This window comes from Colobus angolensis, unplaced genomic scaffold (assembly GCF_000951035.1).
Source record: "Colobus angolensis palliatus isolate OR3802 unplaced genomic scaffold, Cang.pa_1.0 Scaffold14, whole genome shotgun sequence".
In the NCBI taxonomy this organism is placed as follows: domain Eukaryota; kingdom Metazoa; phylum Chordata; class Mammalia; order Primates; family Cercopithecidae; genus Colobus; species Colobus angolensis.
The window spans coordinates 16,520,190-16,540,355 of record NW_012114488.1 but is presented as its reverse complement, the minus strand read 5'-3'; the positions used below and the strand labels follow the sequence as shown (position 1 = coordinate 16,540,355).

Genomic DNA, 20,166 nt, shown 5'->3' with positions numbered 1-20,166 from the left:
TTTAGGGGCGCGAACCTGGGTGGGACCGGGCAGTTTTTCCAGCGGGCCATACGGGAAAATTTTTGGTTCGAGGAAGACAACCACCCTTTTTAAGGAGAAAACTGCACCGTGCCTTGCCTCATTTCTACGCGGTGCCCAGTAGGGGTGTGTGTGGACCAGTCAATGACTGCCCAAGATCTCTTCGTAGACAACTCAAATATGGTTAGGTGACGTTGTGGGTGCCTTTGACCCTGGACTTAAGCAAAAAGCGTGGTCGTGGGCGTAGCTACGAGGTGATTGGTGGGTTCGAGGGCCTGCGTGCCCGTCGACGTGAGCAGTGATTGGCGGTGCTGGATAACAGATCATCCTCCTGGCCACTGAGTGGCGGGGGACTTGCTACTTCCGGGTCAGGGGCGTCTGGCGTGGAGAGTTTGGGGATCTACAGCAACCAAAGGCTTTTCCCTGACTTAATATGACTGCGGCGGGCGAGCGAGTGAGTCGTGCGTGAGGAAAAAGAGGCAAGGCTTTTCCGAGATCGTCTCAGCGATGGCGCTTCGGTCGCGGTTCTGGGGGTTCTCCGTTTGCAGGAACCCTGGTAATTAGTCTTGCCCCCCCTTCGCCCAGGTGACTCGCCGGGGCCTGCACAGTACTTTGGAACGTGCGGGTTCTATTGTGTATTCGACGTGCCGGGTCAAAATAAGAGTTCGCAGCACTGCGAACACCTCCGTAGGAAGTTAAGGACGGGGTCAGTGCTGACTCCACCCTGTGGGCACACGTATTTTTCGTCCCCCCGGGCCTGAAGACTGGGGATGTGAAAGGGGATAGACGTTAGAACGAGTTCGTGCGCTGTCCGTATCCGTCATTTTTAAGCCCCGTGCGGTTGTTTCCGTTGCCCAGGGTGCAGGTTCGCAGCCCTCTCAACCAGCTCCAAGCCGGCGGCGAAACCTGAAGTGCACCCTGTGGAAAATGAAGCTGTCGCCCCAGAGTTCACCAATCGGAACCCCCGGAACCTGGAGCTTCTATCTGTAGCCAGGAAAGAGCGGGGCTGGCGGACGGTGTGGCCCTCCCGTGAGTTCTGGCACAGGTAATTAAAATCTGCTTGTGATTGACAGAGAAGGACACTGCACCCTACGGACTATTTTAATTCGTTCGACGCCTGGCACTCTCCCAGGTAGCTGCCATGCGGCGGGTAGAGGCAGGGTTCGCGGAGGGGCTGGAACAAACAACAAATAGGTGTGATGGCGGATATTTAAAGAGGATATTAGAGTAGCGGGCAGGAGACCTACTAAGGCTTGTCTGAGGAGGTGACATTTAAGAAGCTGAGATCTGAAAGAAGCCGAATCATCTGCCAGAAAGAGCATTCCTAGCAGAGGAAACTGCTGGGGTGTTTGAGGAACTGAAGGGCTGTGGATCTGAAGCTCAGTGGGCAGATGAACATGGAGGGGTAAGGAGGCGACAGATCATTAACTTTGTAAGTCAGGATGAGCACTTTAAACTTTATTTTCATTGTAGTGGGAAACTACGAGAGGATTTAAAGCTTGACCCCGAACAGGTTTTGCGAGATCATTCTGACTGGGCGCGGTGTCTCACGCCTGTAATCCCAGCGCTTTAGGAAGCCAGCCAGGGAAGGCGAATCATCTGAGGTCAGGAGTTTGAGACCAGCCAGGCCAACATGGTGAAGCCCCGTCTCTACTAAAAATACAAAAATTAGACGGGCTGGTGGTGCACGCTGTAATCCCAGCTACTCCAGTGGCTGAGGCACAAGAATCACTTGAACCCAGGAGGCGGAGGTTGCAGAGAGCTGAGATCGCACCAGTGCACTCCAGCCTGGGCAACAGGGCAAGATTCTGTCTTAAATAAATAAATAAATAAATAAAAAGCATTCTGGCTGGTTTTTGGAAGACTAAATTTTTAAGGGAGCAGGAATAGAAGAAAGACCAGCTAGGAATCTAGCATGACATGAGATACTTTGTTATAAAGGTGGTGGTTTAATGAACACTTATATTTGCCAGGAATTACGCTACTTGACACTTATATTTGCCAGGAATTATGCTACTTTCTTTATATTTTCTCATTTAATCCTTAAAATTACATCATGAAGCAGTTATTTCCCCCATTTTGCAGGAGCAAAGAAATTGAGGTTTAGGGAGACATGATTAATAAGTGCCAGAGCTAAGATTCATGTATGTTCTAACTGACCTCAGAGCCAGGACGTTAAGTTATTACCACTATACTACAGCATATAGGTGTTTATCAGGTTTCTCTGCTGCTGATCTCCTTGGTGAGGATTTGTTAGAATTTCTTAAGGACTTTAAGGGCTACATAAAGTTATAAGAGTAAATTGGAAATCATAACTGTGTGATGTATTATTTATTTATTGACCAAACATTGTACCTATATCACTTGCTGGACATTGTGTTAGATTCAGGAGGTACAAAGATAAAGTAGAAGTTATCCCTGTCATCAAAAGTCTTAAGTTTCATAGCGGAAAGTGGAATGGGGATAATGATGTGTTACAGTTGCTGTGATACATTTTTACTCATAGAGGAGGGAGTCTTTCAAGAAAGGGATAAGCAGTTCAATTTTTAAATAATCTGGATCTTAAGGCTAAAGATCTTTTGAAACACCCAACCTATTACTTTCTTTTTTTCTTTGTTTTTGAGACAGGATCTGGGTCTGTTGCCCAGGCTAGAATGCAGTGGTATGATATCTGCTTACTGCATCCTTGACTTCCCTGGGCTCAAGCAATCCTCCCACCTCAGCCTCCTGAGTGACTGGGACTACAGGCGCATGCCACTACTCCCAGCTAATTTGTTTTATTTTGTTTGAGACAAGGTCTGGCTGTATCACCCAGGCTGGAGTGCAGTGGTGCAGTATCAGCTCAATGTGACTTCCGCCTCCCAGGCTCAAACGATTCTCCCATCTCAGCCTTCCGAGCATCTGGAACTGCAGGCACGCACGACCATGGCCAGCTAATTCATTTATTTATTTTTTATTATTATTATTATTCTTTTGCTATTTTTTTGTAGAGATGGGGTTTCACCACTGTCCAGGCTGGTCTCGAACTTGTGAGCTCAAGAGATCTGCGTGTCTCAGCCTCCCAAAGTGCTGTGATTACAGGCATGAACCACTGCGCCCAGGCCCAATGTATTACTTTCACTTAATATTTGGATCATTTAAATAACTAGAGATGTATTTTCTCATTTTTTCTCTGTCTGCCCTACTCGCAATATTAAAAGCAGAGAATTTCAGAATATTATAGTAGGAAATGACCTTTGACATAATGAATCAGGCCCTTCATTGAACAAATGGTTTAAGACTGGTCAGCAAACTATGGCCCATGGGCCAAAGATAGCTTGTGAGCTAAAAAATAGTTTTTACTTTTTTAAGTTAAAAAAATAATATTTTTTGACTTGTGAAAATTAAGTGAAAATCAAATTTCATTGCCCACAAGTTATTAGAACAGTTTCTTAGGACATAGCTATACCCATTCTCATTTGTTTACACATCACTTGGCTGTTCTAGCACTACAATGGCTGAGTTGAACAGTTTCAACAGAAGCTGTGTGGCCTAGAAAGCCTAAAATATTTACTATTTGGCACTTTGTGGAAAAAGATCGTTGACTCCTGGTTTAAGAGATTGTGATTTTTCTCTAACCTGAGAGACACAGACCGACCCTGCCCCCCAAAAAAAAAGAAAGGCCATATGAGGCTGGACACAGTGGCTCATGCCTGTAATCCCAGTGCTTTGGGAGGTTGAGAATGGTGGGTCGCTTGAGGCCAGGAGTTTGATACCAGCCTGGGTAACATAGTGAGACCTTGTCTCTTCAAAATAAAATAAAAATTAGCTTGGTGCAGTGGCATGCACCTGTAATGCCAACTACTTGGGAAACTAACGGAGGAGAGTTGTTTGAGCCTAGGAGTTTGAGGCTACAGTGAGCTGTGGTGGTTACACTACTGTACTCCAAACTGAGTGACAGTGAGACCCTGTCTCTGAAAAATAAAGCCATATGACATGGTTTGAGGTCATATTTAAATATGCATACCTTGAGATTATAAAAAAAACTAATGTTTTCTGCTAGTACTGTTAGGATTTCAGTTTTTACATTTAAATTTTTGCTCCGTCTTATATTTATTTCGGTATTAGCTGTAAAACAAAAGCAAGGAGTAAGTATATCCACATCATGCATATGTTCAGTAACTTAGGTCTGCCTCTTCAAATCTCTTTTTGAAGTAGATCTGTAAATAAAAACTCAGCTCTTCAGAAACAAATTTCTTCATGATAATTGAACTATTTAGTTGGTTATTATTGAGTATATTCTCATAAAGGCAGAGGAAAAACACTTCCCAAGCAAAATCCAAGTTAAATATGTTGAAGTAAAAAATTAACCAAACGCTGGATTGTTGAAAAATATTTAGTCATTTATTCACCTGAATTAATGTAACTTTAGGATCCAGATTCTTCTGTGATTTTATTACCTTCTCACCCCATTTAGGTTGCGAGTTATAAGGACTCAGCATCATGTAGAAGCACTTGTGGAGCATCAAAATGGCAAGGTTGTGGTTTCGGCATCCACTCGTGAATGGGCTATTAAAAAGCACCTTTATAGTACCAGAAATGTGGTGGCTTGTGAGAATATAGGACGAGTACTGGCACAGAGATGCTTAGAGGCGGGAATCAACTTCATGGTCTACCAACCAACCCCATGGGAGGCAGCCTCAGACTCGGTATTTTTGTTTTCATGTACTTACTGAAAAGGTATTGTGTTGATTCTTGGCATTAGATAACTTACATAATAATAACAGTTTTTACTTAGCAAATACTTTCCATGTGTCAGACCCTTTGGTGAGTACTCAACAGTGTTACTTAATTTAATCCTCACATCAGTCCATGGGGTAGGGACTAGTATTCTCATTCTATACAGAAATAAACTGAGGTTTACTTGCCTAGAATCAATGTATGGTGGATTTCAAACCCAGGGTAACTGAATCTGTAGTCCATGATGTCAGCCACTATATTTCCTGTTCATATATTGACATCTTGTCCATATAATATTTTGAAGTGCTACTGAACCTTGACATCTCTACATTTTCTTTTTACTTAATTATGTCATTATTAACATTACTTTCTGAAAAACCATTGTAGGCTGGGAAGTTAGCAAGAACAAATCAATTTATTTCTGTCTTTTGGAAAGTGAAAGTATTTTCAGCCTACTGGTGCTGCTGACTTAATCTTTTCCCTTTTTTTCTGATCTTCAAAACCAGATGAAACAACTACAAAGTGCCATGACAGAAGGTGGTGTGGTTCTACGGGAACCTCGGAGAATCTATGAATAAATGAATAAATGGAAGCATTAATTGTTTTGAACATGTAAATATAAAACTCAGCCACTACAGCCATCAAAAGAGAGCATCTGGAAGAACAGCCAGCTTGGAAGTTTTACAGCAATAATGTTGCAGTGGAATATTATTTGTAGTTAAGGTCATCCTCCTCCCCTTTCTGTTTTTTTAAATCAAGAACTACATTCTGCCCCTGTCTTGGGCTTCAGAAGCATCTAAGAAAAGCAGTCGTCAATTATAATTAACTTTCAAAGGGCAAGTCAGAAGTTGTTTATAAATTACAAAATAAAAGGCATGTTATGAACTCTTATTTTCTGGTTATATGACATTTTGTGTCTGAGCTCACTGTGGCAGTGGAGCACATACAAGGTTTATGTAAAGCACTTATTACCGTGTCTAACTCATGGCGAGTGATCTCAGTGAATGATAGTTGTTTGCTGCTCAGAGTGTGGGGTGTTTTTTAAAATAGGAAATGTCAACATCAGTCTAAGCTTATTACAGTACAGTCAGTATGTGAAGATGAAAGGACCAAATGCCAACCTCATTTGGACTCTTGGTTCCCAACAGTAAGAGAAACAAATCTGAAAGAGGAAGGAGGTGGCATGAGGAACTGAAAGCAGAGGTGGAAATGGATGGGGTTAATGGGCGCTCAATTTGCCATGAAGTGAACGCTTTATTAGATAGGAGATGAAACTTGAAATGCATGCAAGTTAATCTAAAGTTTGAGCTTGGGTAGATGGGAATCATGGCAGTTCTCTGAAAGGAGCTGAATAAGGTGTTAATTTTTGGCTATTTGATAAATGTGAGGAAAAAACCTGTAGGCAGTTAAGGTGGCTTCTAGAGCCTTGTTTTCCAATTTTTTAAATGTATACCCCAATTACACATTTGTTTAGAAGTGAAATATGTTACTTCTGCCAATTTGAGTATTCATTGTGTTATTTTAAATAGAATACAAATCTCTATGAAGTAGGATTGGTTATGAGAGGCCTTCAGAATCATATGGCTTAATACTCCCCTTTTGCTTACTTAATGTCCCGGGGAGGCATTTAAAAGTATAACTGAAGATCGGATGCAGTGCCTCACACCTGTAATCCCAGCACTTTAGGAGGCTGAGGCAGTTGGATCACTTGAGGCCAGGAGTTCGAGACCAGCCTGGCCAATATGGTTACCGTATCTCTACTAAAAACAAAAATGAGTTGGGCGTAGTGGTGCATGCCTGTAATCCCAGATGTTCCGGAGGCTTAGGTGGGAGAATCGCTTGAACTCAGGAGGTGGAGGTTGCAGTGAGCCAAGATGGCACCACTGCACTCCAGCCTGGGTGACAGAGGGAGACTGTCTCAAAAGGAAAAAATTAAAAAGTATAATGGTAATGTTTTCTCCCCTAACCTTAAAGATTGATTTGAGCACCTCACTTTGAGGACCACAGTTCCAAAATAATAGAAGCCTAGAATTCAAGGGAGGACACTGTAAGGAAGACCATAGACTAGTTACACTGGCAACAGTAACAAAAGTAAGAATAAAGTTCACATGTTAAGTGAAGGTGTAGGTAGGGATTTCTGCCAGGAGTGAGTGCATGAGATAATCCCTGGGGACTAAGGATTCCTTCAATTTAATGGGCAGTTCTTGAGGCTTAGCAAAGTTTGATTGCAGGTGTCAAGACAGCTGTAAGGTGGACAGCAAAATGAGGAAAAAGATGTCCAGGGGCGTGGGAGAGGGAATGGGGACAGACTAATACTGGAAGTGATGGAGAAGTTGGGAAGGGGTGATTTAGAAGACCCTGAGCCGCAGCAATGAATCTGCTTGTTGCAGTTGCGTTCGGGGTTGTTCCTGCTCCGCTTTTCTGCTTTCACCCTTTCTGGGGACTCTGTCTTCCTCTCCTGCCACGCCTCTTAACATTCTAAGTCCATGTAAATGACATTTTCACGTTAAGGGCTGCAAAGAAATTGCTGAGGAGCCAGGTAAACAGGCTTTGATTGCAATTGCAATCAAATCTCTCTGGCAAATCGTACAATTAAAACACCCGCAAGCAGGTGTGGGCGACGCCAGCCGCAAACTGGGAAGCTATGCACGTGGGGCGGAGGCGCCTGCCTGGTTTCCACGCGCGCGCCCTTTAAGACCCGGCTGCGCGACGGCAGCGCGTGGGCAGCACGTGATAGCGCTGGGCGACTCGACAGAGCTGCGCGGCCATGGACGTGGGCGCCGACGAGTTCGAGGAGAGCCTCCCTCTGCTGCAGGAGCTCGTCCAGGAGGCGGACTTCGTGGGTGAGGCCCCTGGGATTCGCGGCTGTGCTGGCCAGAGCCCCTTGCCCCGGGCGAGCCTGGGGAGGGGGTGGCGGGACGGTTGCCAGGCCACAGAGGCTCAGAGAGGGCCTCCGTAAGGACAGGGGGCTTCCTTCTCCAACCCCGGGGCGGTAGGACTTTGAGCAGCGAGTACACCCCGAGCCCCACGTGCCTTTTGGCCAGAGCCCCGTGCGCCCAGGTGCAACCCAGGCCCGGGGTGTCTGGCTGCTCCTTGCCTCGGTTCCTCCATTTTGCCTTCCTGACCTCCCCTGGCTTCTTGAGCACAGAGGTGAGCCCAGGTGCCTTGGCCGCCTGCAGATCTACAGCGTGAGGAGTGCTGGCGATGTTCCGCACCCGAGGACTGGTATTTTTTTCCTTCCCGTCAGGTCTGGACATAGAGTTCACGGGCCTTCGATCTAACCTGTCTGGACCCCAGCAGATCAGGTAAAACTAAAACTGTGTCCCCTCTGTATAAGATCCTGGCCAGACCGGCATTGTTTCTGGACAGCAGCCTGTTGGCATTTGCGGGGCAGGACGTTTTGCGTGGCTTGCTCCTACGTGTTGGGGAACCTTGCTTTTGTCCACTAAATGATGGTAGTGTTCCCTAGTTGTTGTAACAAGGAAAAAATCCTCCCTGTTGAGAGTGGTGATCCTGCCGCGGAGGCCATAGTGCCGGGATGGGATGTCATTGCTCATGGAATGAGATGCCTGTTTGTTCACAGTCTTTTTGATTTGCCATCGGAGTGGTACCTAAAGACCCGTCAGAGTGTTCAGCAATTTACAGTCTGTCAGATTGGTGAGTTTAATATCCAGCTGTTAGAGTTTTTCGAGAAGGTATTTTTATTGTCTTTGTGTTTCCTACTGTAAAAACAGCTCTGAGATTTTTCAAGGATATTGAGTATCGTTTTGTATGCTTGTTTTGTTTTGGGCCATTTTATACATATGGAATCAACACTTCAGAGCAAACAAACTTTAGCGGCATTGTTTCCATGCTTAAATCAGTCAGTGTTAAGGAACAATCACTGTTACTCTTTCAAGTAAAACTGTATGTGTGCGATTTTTATTTTATTTTATTTTATTTTGAGACAGGGTCCTGCTCTGTCACCAAGGCTGGAGTGCAGTAGCATAGTCTCAGCTCACTGCAGCTTAGACCTCCTGGGCTCAAGTGATCCTAGCACGTCAGCCTCCTGAGTAAACTGAGACTACAGGCTCACCACCATACCCAGCTAATTTTTAAATTTTTTCAGGTGGATTTTTGCCATGTTGCACAGGCTGGTCTTGACTTCCTGGGCTCAAGCAATCTTTCTGCCTCTGCCTCTCAAAGTGGTGGAATTATAAGCACGAGCAACCACACATGGCCTGTGATTTTTTTAAGAAAATTTACACCCAAAAATAATTTTTTTAAGGTTATCCCAGCTTCAGAAACTTTTTTGTCCTTGATGCAGTGGCGCAATCTCGACTCACTGCAACCTCTGCCTCCCGGGTTCACTCCATTCTCCTGTTGAGTAGCTGGGACTACAGGCGCCTGCCACAATGCCGGGCTAATTTTTTGTGTTTTGGTAGAGACGGGGTTTCACCATGTTAAGCAGGATGGTCTCGATCTCCTGACCTCGTGATCCGCCCGCCTCAGCCTCCCAACGTGCTGGGATTACAGGCGTGAGCCACTGCACCTGACCAAGGGTTTGGAGGTCTTTCTGTATCAGCTCATACAGGTCTGTTTGTTGATTTATTTATTTATTTTCTGAGATGGAGTCTCGCTCTGTTGCCCAGGCTGGAGTGCAGTAGCATGATGTGGGCTCACTGCCACCTCCACCTCCCAGGTTCAGGCAATTCTCCTGCCTAAGCCTCCCGAGTAGCTGGGATTACAGGCATCAGCCACCAGGCCCGGCTAATTCTTGTATTTTTAGTAGTGATGGAGTTTCACCATTACTGGCCAGGCTGGTCAGGACAGAGCTGTTAAGAGTTGCATATTGTGGTTTCTTTTACAACTACTCAATCCTGCTTTTGTAATGTGAAATTAGCTGTAGATAATACATGAACAAGTGAGCTTGGCTCCATTCCAGTAAAATGTTACTATATTTACAGAAACAGACCCTGGGCCAGATTTTACTTTTCTGGATTTGTCTGTGCCCTCCCCCAGCACCATGGGGTTTTGCTATGTTGCCCAGGCTGAGCTCAAACTTTTGGGCTCTGGATATCCTCCAGTCTCAGTTTCTCAAGTAGCTGGGAGTGCTGCCATGCCGAGCCCCTGCTTTTACTATGAATGATGCTGAACGTGTGTGTGTGTGTTCCTCTCTATCCTGATCCTTTACTGCTTTCCTGTTATGGTTTTTTGTTGTTGTTATTCATTTGTTTTTAATTGTAAGACCTCTTTGAGAAGTATGGGAAACAGTTGTGGTTATGTTTCCATTGTTGTACCCAAATTTCAGGTCCTTTTTTGGAGGGTGGTGGGAGAAGACAGAGTCTTCCTCTGTTGCCCAGGCTGGAGTGCAATAGCTCAATCTGGGCTCACTGCAATACCCCCACCTCCCAGGCCCAAGTGATTCTCCTGCCTCAGCTTCCTGAGTAGCTGGGATTACAGGCGTGCACCAACACACCTAGCTAACTTTTGTGTTTTTAGTAGAGACAGGGTTTCACCATGTTGATCAGGCTGGTCTCAAACTCCTGACCTCAAGGGATCCACCTGCCTAGTCTCCCAAAGTGTCGGGATTACAGGCGTGAACCACCGTGCCCAGCCTGAAGTCTTTTTTTACTTTGTGTATGGTTTTCTTTGAGAGGGGAGGAATAGACATTTTAAATGAGTTAAATATATACATCTTAATGGTTTTTGGTATTTTCTGTGGTTAGTTTTAAAACTATGAGAATGTTACTTTAATATTTACTTCTGTATTTGGAGAACAGGCCACAATTAGATTTTAGCAAATTCAGTGTGAATTACAATTTGACATTTCTCATGTTTCCAGTCTTGCCTTTTTTTTTTTTTTTTTTTTTTGAGACGGAGTCTCGCTCTGTCGCCCAGGCTGGAGTGCAGTGACCGGATCTCCGCTCACTGCAAGCTCCGCCTCCCGGGTTCACGCCATTCTCCTGCCTCAGCCTCCCGAGTAGTTGGGACTACAGGCGCCGCCACCTCGCCCGGCTAGTTTTTTTTGTATTTTTTAGTAGAGACGGGGTTTCACCGGGTTAGCCAGGATGGTCTCGATCTCCTGATCTCGTGATCCACCCGTCTCGGCCTCCCAAAGTGCTGGGATTACAGGCTTGAGCCACCGCGCCCGGCCTCATCCAGTCTGTCTTTTCTTGTTTGTTTGTCATTAAAGATGTTATCCTGTTGTAGAGGATTCTTTTTTGTTTGTCATTAAAGATGTTAGCCTGTTGTAGAGCCCACATGGTATCTGTGGGCCCAAAGTACTGTTTGAATTGTTTTGTCTTTGTGGTGAAATTCAGGGCGCTTTTCCTTGGCATTCATTCCCTCTACGGTCATTCTTTCAGGATTGTCTGTGTTTTCCGCTGTTGAAGGAGAGGCAAACAAGTACGTATCAAGAGCTTCTGCAAAGGATGTTGCTTGCCCACTTATGTTCCACAGCTGCCCCCTTCAAATTCGGCCTCAGGTGCCCTGATCACTTTTGCCCTGGATGTTCTGTGTTCTCTCCTGGGTCTATTCCTCCACTCACTCTGCCCTCTGTGTTGTCTTTGATGTCTCTCTGGAAGCAGTACCTTTCGCACTAGATTCGCTGTGTACCTTAAGTGCTCCTGTCCCCATTTCTATCATTTCCAGTGTGCACCTAGATTAATAAAAGCAACTGACACAGTGTTGTATAATGAAAGTGATGTTTGAACTACCTGACACAGTAGGCAGAAAGGATGCCTCAACTATCAGGATGCCTTCTCACCCCCCATGAGTAGTTGAGGGTGCCAGCCTGCACTCGCTAACCTGGCATCCCTGGGTGACTTGTGGAGGGGCTGTCTCTGTGGTAGACCCTGGCCCTGAAGGCAGGCTCTCTGCCTTTTTCATTTAGCACCCCCAGTGCCAATCATAGCTCCTGAAACACAGCAGACACTCAGGCACACTCAGATTCTTCTTACCTAAAAGAAAGCGCCCACTCTGAAGCCTGCCCTGGGAACCAGAGTTTTTTAGATGGTTGTGACTTTTTCTGTATGTTTCTTTTATTATAGGTATATAGCCCATTCGTGTAACTTTTTTCTCTTCCCTACAACGTTTGGGATTTTGGACTCAGAATTCTCTTTCCAGGCTTCCAGTGTTCAGTTTTTGAATCAGTATGGCTTCAACTATAACAAGGTATGGCACTGGAGGAGGGGGACAGGAATGTCTTTTGTTTGTTTGTTTCTGAGATAGAGTCTTGCTCTGTTGTCCAGGCTGGAGTGCAGTGGTGCAATCTTCGCCTCCCAGGTTCAAGTGATTTTCCTGCTTCAGCCTCCTGAGTAGCTGGGATTACAGGCATCTGCCACCACGCCCAGCTAATTCTTTTTGTATTTTTAGTAGAGACGGGGTTTCACCATGTTGGTCAGGCTGGTCTTGAACTCCTAACCTCAAGCAATCTACCTGCCTCGGCCTCCCAAAGTGCTGGGGTTATAGGCATGAGCCACTGCACCCGGCTTGGGAATGTCTTAAAAGTGATCTAGACTAACTGGTCTATACAGCCCATTTCCTTTCCCCTTTCTATCTGTCCTCGTGAGATCAGGCACAGAGGATCCCTCTGACTTGTCTCCTTGTTCTGTTTCTGTCTTAAGTTTCTCAAAAACGGAATCCCATATATGAATGAAGAACAGGAGAAGAAAATTCGACACGATATCCTGACTGGGAACTGGAGAGTTCGCAGGTATGGCCTGTTTCTCCAGGCACCTTTTGGTTTCCTTGTTGCCGTTGTCTGCCTTTCCCGTGGGCGGGCAATGCTGTTTCCAGGAATGTGGCCACCTCCATCCATACTGGCGGGGATGGCTTCAGTCGCCAGTGCGACTGGTGCTGATCTCCGTGTGGCTGAGCTGAGAATGGCTTTCACCTGTCTCCATCGTGTGCCACTCCCTCATGAACCTCTTACTGCGTCGGGTGTGAGTTTCCGTGTTGAAAAAGAAACTGACTCCTAATTTGGAACTCAAAGAAACAAGAATTTCATTCCAGTGCTAGAGGGGAAGAAATGGCTCTGTTGGACTTGCTGTGAGATGTTCTGTTGATCCCCCATGTGATCTTCTGAGGGATTTTTCAGGGATATCTCACGGGCAACCCTTGACTGTACCAGTTGCACTGGGCACTGACTTCAGATGTGCACCTTAGTTAGGCTGTGTCTGCCCCACCGTGCCTGACCCTGCTGCCCTAGGCCGGAGGTTGGGAACTCTGCCTTTTTACTTTGGCTATCTGTGCCGGCCCAGTCTCCGAAACCTCGTATTCCTGTAGAGCTGGGGTCAGGAGTGACCACAGGGAGAGCAACAGCATTGTGGGTAGACGGGCCAGGGGCCTTGGGGCTGGCACCCTCACCTGGAGCCAAGTGCTGTCAGCTAGGTGTGGGTTTGAACAAGGCATGGAAGCTCTTTGCGTTTATCAGGAAAGGGGAGATTAAATGAACAACTGAAATGAGATGAGTGATGATCTCTTCCAGATAATTCTGTTATGTTGGAGGAATTTTTGTCTCTTTGTATTTTTCCTGTTGGTTTTCATATAAAAATGTAGCTTTTTGTAAGGGAAAAACAAGTTGAATTTTTAACCTTTTTTCATTGTCAAGAATTAGAGAAAGCCCTTTCCTTATCTCAAAATGACATTAGGTTGTGTGTCTGACGCAAGAGACAATGTATTTACCAAAGTCCTTGTCTTTTCCTGATTGTCCCAGATAGGGACTTTATCACCCCTGAAAGCTGAATGAAGAAGACGGTCCTGATAGCAATGCTTGGTATTGGCTGGATCCCAATAGCTTTTCCTCCACACATCCTAGTGAAGCGGGAGGGGATTGAATATATGCCTGGATCCTATGGAAGGGTGTGGGCTATTCTTCCGATTGTTTGGCTTCCTATTGCATAAGAGCCTCAGAGAAGAAATCGTCTTCTTTTGGTTCATTTTCTTTGTAGATTGCAACATGAAAACCAGAGGGCTCAGAAACTGCTCTCATGCTGACGTAGTCCTGCGGTTCTGACGTGTTTTTCTCTGACGTTTTCGCTTTTCATGTGCCCATTTTCAGCTCTCTGGATAAAGACCAAATCAAGGTGGTGATTGACAAAGTGACACGGTGGCTGGACCTGGCCAAGGAAGGTGACTGGATGACTCTTCCTGGGATTGCTGGTAGGCAGGGGCTGTTCCTCCCAGCGCAGGAGCATTGGGACAGGTCACTGTCACCTGCCAGGAGGTGGGGGAAACACACCCTTTCTTGGGATCCTGGTCCCGAATGCCTCATGACTGAGTCTGACGCCAGCCAGCATTTGTTCGGGAGATACATAGTCTTTGTGGTTAAAGCTCTGACCTGCATTCACATGTTGAAGGTTTTCAACATACTTTGGGTTTCAAGACTGAGAAGGTCAAGTTCCATTCCTGAGCCATCCCTTTTATCTCAGTCCTGTATACCCTGTATTATTTTGACTTTTGTTAATCTCTAAACTTTTCCCCCACCATGTGGTGTGGAGCCACAGTGAACGTGCCATAGCTTAGCAGCTCTCAGAGGCTGGTCTGTGGATCCTAGAGTCTCTGGGACCTTTTCCAATGGGTCTATGAGGTCAGAACAGTTTTCCAAGTATCCCTCAGCTGCACTTGCTATTGTCATTGTGCCATTTTGGTGCCCAAGCAATGTCGGACAAAGCTGTTGGCACCTCAGCACAAATTAAGGCAGGAGCATCATACCGTGTTCTTCGTTACCACTTATTCTCAGTTAAAAACGGAAAGGCCAATCTTACTAACAGCCTCTTTAATGAAAAACTAATATTCTTGGTTGTATTAAATCTCAATCTTTTGATTACCCATCTTTTAAATATTATATGTCAACATAGGTACGTAAAAAATAAGTATGCATAAAACATTGCTCGGCTGTGTGCCAAAATATAGTGATTGTGTCAAGGAAAAGTGCTTGTGCATACAGTCTTTTGAGTTGAGAGCTGAATTAGCTGCTTTTTTTTTTTTGATATAGTTTTGTTCTTGTTGCCCAGGCTGGAGTGCAATGGCACCATCTTGGCTCACTGCAACCTCCGCCTCCCAGGTTCAAGTGATTCTCCTGCCTCAGCCTCCTGAGTTACTGGGATTACAGGTGCCCGCCACCATGCCCGGCTAATTTTTGCATTTTTAGTAGAGACGGGGTTTAACCATGGTGGCCAGGTTGGTCTCGAACTCTTGACCTCAGATGATCCTCCCAAAGTGCTGGGATAACAGGCATGAGCCACCGCACCTGGCCCCATGAAATATCATTTTTACTGGAAAGAACTGATTGGTTGCTTAGACTTGAAGGTTTCACAGTCATTTTCTCAATGAAAAAAGCTTGTTGGCTGGGCACAGTGGCTCATGCTTATAATCCCAGCATTTTGGGAGGCCGAGGCAGTGAGCCGAGATGACGCCACTGCACTTCAGCCTGAGCAACACAACGAGACTGTGTTTCAAAGAAAAAAAAAAAAAGCCTGTCACTTCAAGGAAGATAACTCGCAGTATTTCCTAGTGATAAAATTACAGCTTTCAATCAAAAAGAGGAATTTTGAAGAATTTTCATGTGCCGCCATAAGCTTGACAGCTTCCCAGTGCCACAACCTTTCTGATGAGATCAGTGATCATATTTTCCAGCGTCTTCTGCTGGTGTTGTGTAATAATATGTGCAAACATTCGAGAGACCTACATAACCCTGCGACCAGTATTTTCCAAACTACTAGCACATGATGTTACTATTGTACACTCTTTTCTCATGGATAAGAGATCTATTCTAGGTATGAGATAGGCCAGTGGATTGTAATGTAGCAGTACAAGAAAACTCATTAATGATGGTTTCAGATTCCTCATTGCAATTAATCTTTAAGAAACTACCACTTGTTGAATTTGGTACAGTTTTAAAGAATATCCAAAGTCGTTTGATAAGGCTGGTAATTCTGTTCCCTTTTCCGCCTACATATCTGCTTGAGGCTGGATTTTCTTTTTCTTTTTCTTTTCTTCTCTTTTTTTTTTTTTGAGACGGAGTCTCACTCTTGTTGCCCAAGCTGGAGTGCAGTGGCACCATCTCGGCTCACTGCAACCTCCGCCTCCCAGGTTCAAGGGATTCTCCTGCCTCAGCCTCCTGAGTGCTGGGATTACAGGCACCCGCCACCATGCCTGGCTAATTTTTGTATTCTTAGTAGAGTCAAGGTTTCACCATGTTGGCCATGTTGGTCTCGAACTCCTGCCCCAGGTGATCTGTCCTCCTTAGCCTCTGAAAGTGCTGGGATTACAAGCATGAGCCACCGTGCCCGGCCTTGAGGCTGGATTTTCTTCTGTTTCAATGATCACATTCCAGCCAGATGTTAGAGATTTGCAAAAATGTAAAACAGTGTCACTTTTCTCTCTAAAGTTTTTGTTTTAGAAAATAATTCTTTTTTATAAGTGTTACTTTTGTTCTTGTATAATGGGTTTTTGTTATTTAAAAAACTTTTTAAATGTAAGAGTTTTAATTTCTAACATGCTTAATATCAATAGCTGTGACTCACATAAACACAGACTCTATGGCATCCCCTACTTAAGAGTGGCCCTGAGATAAAAAACTCTTAGAATGCTGCCGCAGATCCCATCATGACAGGCCAGGCCCTGCCACATGGCTCGTGGGCTTAGACACCCTTCAAGCTGCCTTTCCACTTGACCTCTCCATCTCTCAACTTCTGCTGCTCCTAGGCTTCTCTTGTGGGGAACATGCCACAAGGTTCCAGGTACCGTGTGCCCCTGTGTTTCCCTGCTGCAGGCTTCCAGGCCTTTGAGGTCCAACTGGTGCTGAGGCAGGCCCTCCCCGACATCTGGACGGTGCTGAAAGATGAGGGGGTGAGTTTTCACCTGAGACGAGGGCGTCAGTGGCTCCATCGTTTCTCTCTCATTTGGCCAAATCTGGCCTCTGAAAAGCTTTTCTCTTGCACGCTGCTAGTTTTTCCCCCTTTCCTTTTGTTTTGAGATGCAGAACCGTTTCTTTAGGCCTCATTCCCAGTAACCCAGGATTCAGGGCATTTGTCCCTGCTTTTCAGGTGGTAGTGAAGAAAGTGAGTAAACAACATCGTTGGTATCTTCAGAACACCTCTTGTGACCGAGAGAGCTGTTGGAAGGAAAATATTCTTCTCTCTGCAAGGGGTTTTTCTGTCTTTTTCCAAATGCTGGTGAAAGCCCAGAAGGTAGGAAAACATGTCTCTCTTCTTGGCCTAAAGGCAGTCTTTTGTATTTCTGGTCATAGATACTGAAAGCTCCTTCAACGACAAGATAAAATTCCTTAAGATAAGTGATTCCTTCTCATTAATTTTTTTCGTGTTTTACTTTCAGACAGGGTCTCACCTGTCACCCAGGCAGGAAGGAGTGCAGTGGCATGAACACGGCTCACTGCAGCCTTGACCTCCCAGGCTTAAGTAAGACTCACACCTCAGCTTCCCGAGTAGCTGGGACTACAGGCACATGCCACTATACCTGGCTAATTTTTGCTTTTTTGTTTTGTTTTTTTGTAGAGACAGTATCTTGCAGTGTTGCCCAGGGTGGTCTCGAACTCCTGGGATCAAGTAAATCTGCCTGCCTTGGCCTTCCAAAATGGTGGGATTACAGGCGTGAGCCACTGCACCTGGCCTTCCTTCTCATTTATAACTAGCTTCGTGGATCTAACCTTGCTTTCACCAAATCATGATAGGTTAATTTGGGGCAAGAGTATCCGTAAGAAACAGTACTACTTCTTTGCTCCTTTCCGTAACGCAGGAATTTCAGTACTAACTGATCTAAAACTACTTAGGAAACTGCACGCGCCTGCTTCACGGTAGAGATTTCCAGCGCAGACCCTGCCTTACGTGCCTCCTACTTGCAAATTGTTTTCTTTTTTCTTTTTGTTGGCATTTAAGCGGTTGAACTACCTTTCATGGAGGCAAAGGAAGGTTAGGATGGAACTGTCAAGTGATCAGAATTGCAGTGGGTTCTAATGCTACATCTTTTGCAAGAAACTGTTAGTCTGTAGTGTCTGTATTATATTTTTTATTTTCTCTCACTTGCTGATTTACTCCCAAGTAGCCCTTAGCGGGACATAATATGATGATGGACCTGCTGCACCTCCACGAGAAGTTCTTCAGGCCCCTCCCAGGTACGGGCAAACCTGCCATTTCTCTTCCTTCATGCTAGTTTGCCGTCTGGCAGAGGGACTGGTCCAGAATCGTACTCCTGAGGCAGCCCCTAAAATGCACATTCCTCCCCAGTGTCTGCAGGTTTCTGGAGAGTTCAGGCAGAGGCCTGTACTCTGATCTGTTACTATCTCCACAGAGTGGAAAACCAGGAGACTTTGTCAAGGGGAAAAAAAATTAAATCTGAATTGATACCTCTCTCCCCATCAGTAAAGCTGTTCAGAGTTACTGGATAAAACTTGACAAAATCAGAAATGCGTGAAGTCAGAAGTCATCTTTAATCAGCTAGTATCCTGAATTTTTTTTACATATTTGATTACACTGTATGTAAATATGTAAATGTATGTAAAAATGTAAATATGTATGTAAAGATTTTTGTTTGACTTTTTTTCACTTACCCAAAGCATTATTTTATGTTGTTAAAAACCTAATAGGCCGGGCGCGGTGGCTCAAGCCTTTAATCTCAGCACTTGGGGAGGCTGAGACGGGCGGATCAGGAGGTCAGAAGATCGAGACCATCCTGGTTAACCTGGTGAAACCCCGTCTCTACTAAGAAATACAAAAAACTAGCAGGGCGAGGTGGTGGGCTCCTGTAGTCCCAGCTACTCAGGAGGCTGAGGCAGGAGAATGGCATGAACCCAGGAGGCAGAGCTTGCTGAGATCTGGCCACTGCACTCCAGCCTAGGGGACAGAGCAAGACTCCGTCTGGAAAAAAAAAAAAAAAAAACTCTAATAAACGCTGCTTCAGTGTCATGTGACACTGTCTTCTGGCTGTCCCCTGCTCTTCCATGGTTGATTCCATTATTGGACATGCAGTGGTGCAGCCTAGTGGGTAAAAGTGGGGACTCGAGCCTTGGCAATCTCCGTCCCACACTCACGACGTGTGTAGTCACCAGTGAGCTGACATTACCTTAATTGTAAGATTGGGATAATAGTGCCAATATCAGAGTTGTTGTGAGATTAAATGAATTAATATATAAAGAACACTAATCTAGATTAAAAGTTTTAGGAGACATTTCCCCAAGAAACGATAAAACACCTGAGTTTAGGCGTACTGAAAGAGTTGGAGGAGAATTAGCAGTGAAATTAATAATATGCATTCACTAAAAAACTTAAGTATGACAAAATAATCGCTAGGAGAACAAAAGCTGTGCAAGAAAGGAGAAGTCACTGTAGCCACCACAGAGCCTTTTGTGAATGACGTGCGTGGGGGCGACAGGGATGGGCACGTGGTTGGAGGAGGAATGAGAGGGGTCATTACCCTGTCAGCTGGTGGGAGGTCAGGAGTGAGGTGTCTAACACTGCACCACGCATGTGCTAGAGAGACGGGAATAAATACCAAAAAAAGGAATGGCAAGTGGTTGCCTTTGGGGAGTAGGAAATGGGAGAGTAGCGGGAAGAGATCACAGGGTTTTGTTTTTGTTTTAGTGTGTGTTTTGCAATAAACCTCTTTAGATGCAGGTATAATTTTACCAACTGAGTTCTTACATAAATTTTCTTTTATCAGGACACTTTGCTAGTTATAATTTTTAGTTGATTTTTTTCCTTAGATTTTTCTCTGAGCAGTCATTTACAAAGGATTTCATGTCTGCCTTTCTGATAATACTTCTATTTTTAAGTCTTATCCCATTGGCTAGAACTTCGCAAACTACATTAAGGTTGGCAGTAGAATGCAACCTGAATTTAAAAGAAAACCATTCGGCCTCTACTATTAAAAGTGGTGATGGCAGGTTGATCTGAGTTTAGAAATCCTTAGTGGCTAGGATTAATGGTGTTTTCAATTCCTGTTTTGTTTCAGTTTGCTTTATTAATCAGTGCCGGTGGCAAGCTAGGTTCAAGATGTTCCTTCCCATTTTTGCCAACAAACAAATTCACTCTTGACTACCTGGGTTTTTCCCCTCAGAAAGCTACGATCAATTTAAGCAGAATATCCACAGCCTATTTCCTGTTCTCATTGATACCAAGAATGTAACAAAGGATATCTGGAAGGTAATGAATAGAATTGCTTCGGGTTAAGGACTGCTTTTTCCATACCAGTAACACTTGGCTTTCTCTTGTGGGTTTTTTTTTCTTGTTTTTGTTTTGTTTTGTTTTCTGTTTTTGTTTTTGTTTTTGTTTTTTTTGAGAGGGAGTCTTGCTCTGTCACCCAGGCTGGAGTGCAATGGCACGATCTTGGCTCACTGCAACCTCTGCCTCCCTTGTTCAAGCGATTCTCCTGCCTCAGCCTCCTGAGTAGCTGGTATTACAGGTGCGCACCACCATGCCCCAGCTAATT

The 20,166-nt window shown here is 45.0% G+C and overlaps 2 protein-coding genes across 3 annotated transcripts in view; both read left to right on the top strand.

Annotated features, from left to right (window-relative positions):
- Positions 1-383: 383 nt before the first annotated feature.
- Positions 384-5,628, top strand: MRPL18 (mitochondrial ribosomal protein L18). Its single transcript, XM_011935004.1, has 4 exons — positions 384-574; positions 877-1,063; positions 4,475-4,706; positions 5,244-5,628. Exons 1-4 carry the CDS (start codon positions 526-528, stop codon positions 5,313-5,315), a joined length of 540 nt encoding a protein of 179 aa, XP_011790394.1. The 5' UTR covers positions 384-525; the 3' UTR covers positions 5,316-5,628.
- A 1,820-nt stretch (positions 5,629-7,448) lies between these two features.
- Positions 7,449-20,166, top strand: part of PNLDC1 (poly(A)-specific ribonuclease (PARN)-like domain containing 1) — a 21,415-nt gene continuing 8,697 nt past the window's right edge. The window contains exons 1-11 of one of the 2 annotated variants that reach the window (XM_011934997.1): positions 7,449-7,580; positions 7,985-8,042; positions 8,321-8,394; positions 11,085-11,124; positions 11,769-11,892; positions 12,345-12,433; positions 13,781-13,881; positions 16,496-16,572; positions 16,770-16,913; positions 17,785-17,854; positions 19,795-19,880. In XM_011934997.1, coding sequence (XP_011790387.1) covers positions 7,505-7,580; positions 7,985-8,042; positions 8,321-8,394; positions 11,085-11,124; positions 11,769-11,892; positions 12,345-12,433; positions 13,781-13,881; positions 16,496-16,572; positions 16,770-16,913; positions 17,785-17,854; positions 19,795-19,880 — 939 coding nt within the window. In that variant the 5' untranslated portion in view covers positions 7,449-7,504. Of the gene's footprint in view, positions 7,581-7,885; positions 8,043-8,320; positions 8,395-11,084; positions 11,125-11,768; positions 11,893-12,344; positions 12,434-13,780; positions 13,882-16,495; positions 16,573-16,769; positions 16,914-17,784; positions 17,855-19,794; positions 19,881-20,166 lie in introns of both variants that reach the window. The other variant, XM_011934998.1, reaches the window with a different exon arrangement.

Excerpts from the sequence above, each read along its gene's own strand:
- MRPL18 (XM_011935004.1), top strand. The coding sequence starts at position 526 with ATGGCGCTTCGGTCGCGGTTCTGGGGGTTCTCCGTTTGCAGGAACCCT. Across the intron at positions 575-876 it reads CTCCGTTTGCAGGAACCCTG|GGTGCAGGTTCGCAGCCCTC; the intron begins GTAATTAGTCTT and ends TCCGTTGCCCAG. Across the intron at positions 1,064-4,474 it reads TCCCGTGAGTTCTGGCACAG|GTTGCGAGTTATAAGGACTC; the intron begins GTAATTAAAATC and ends CACCCCATTTAG.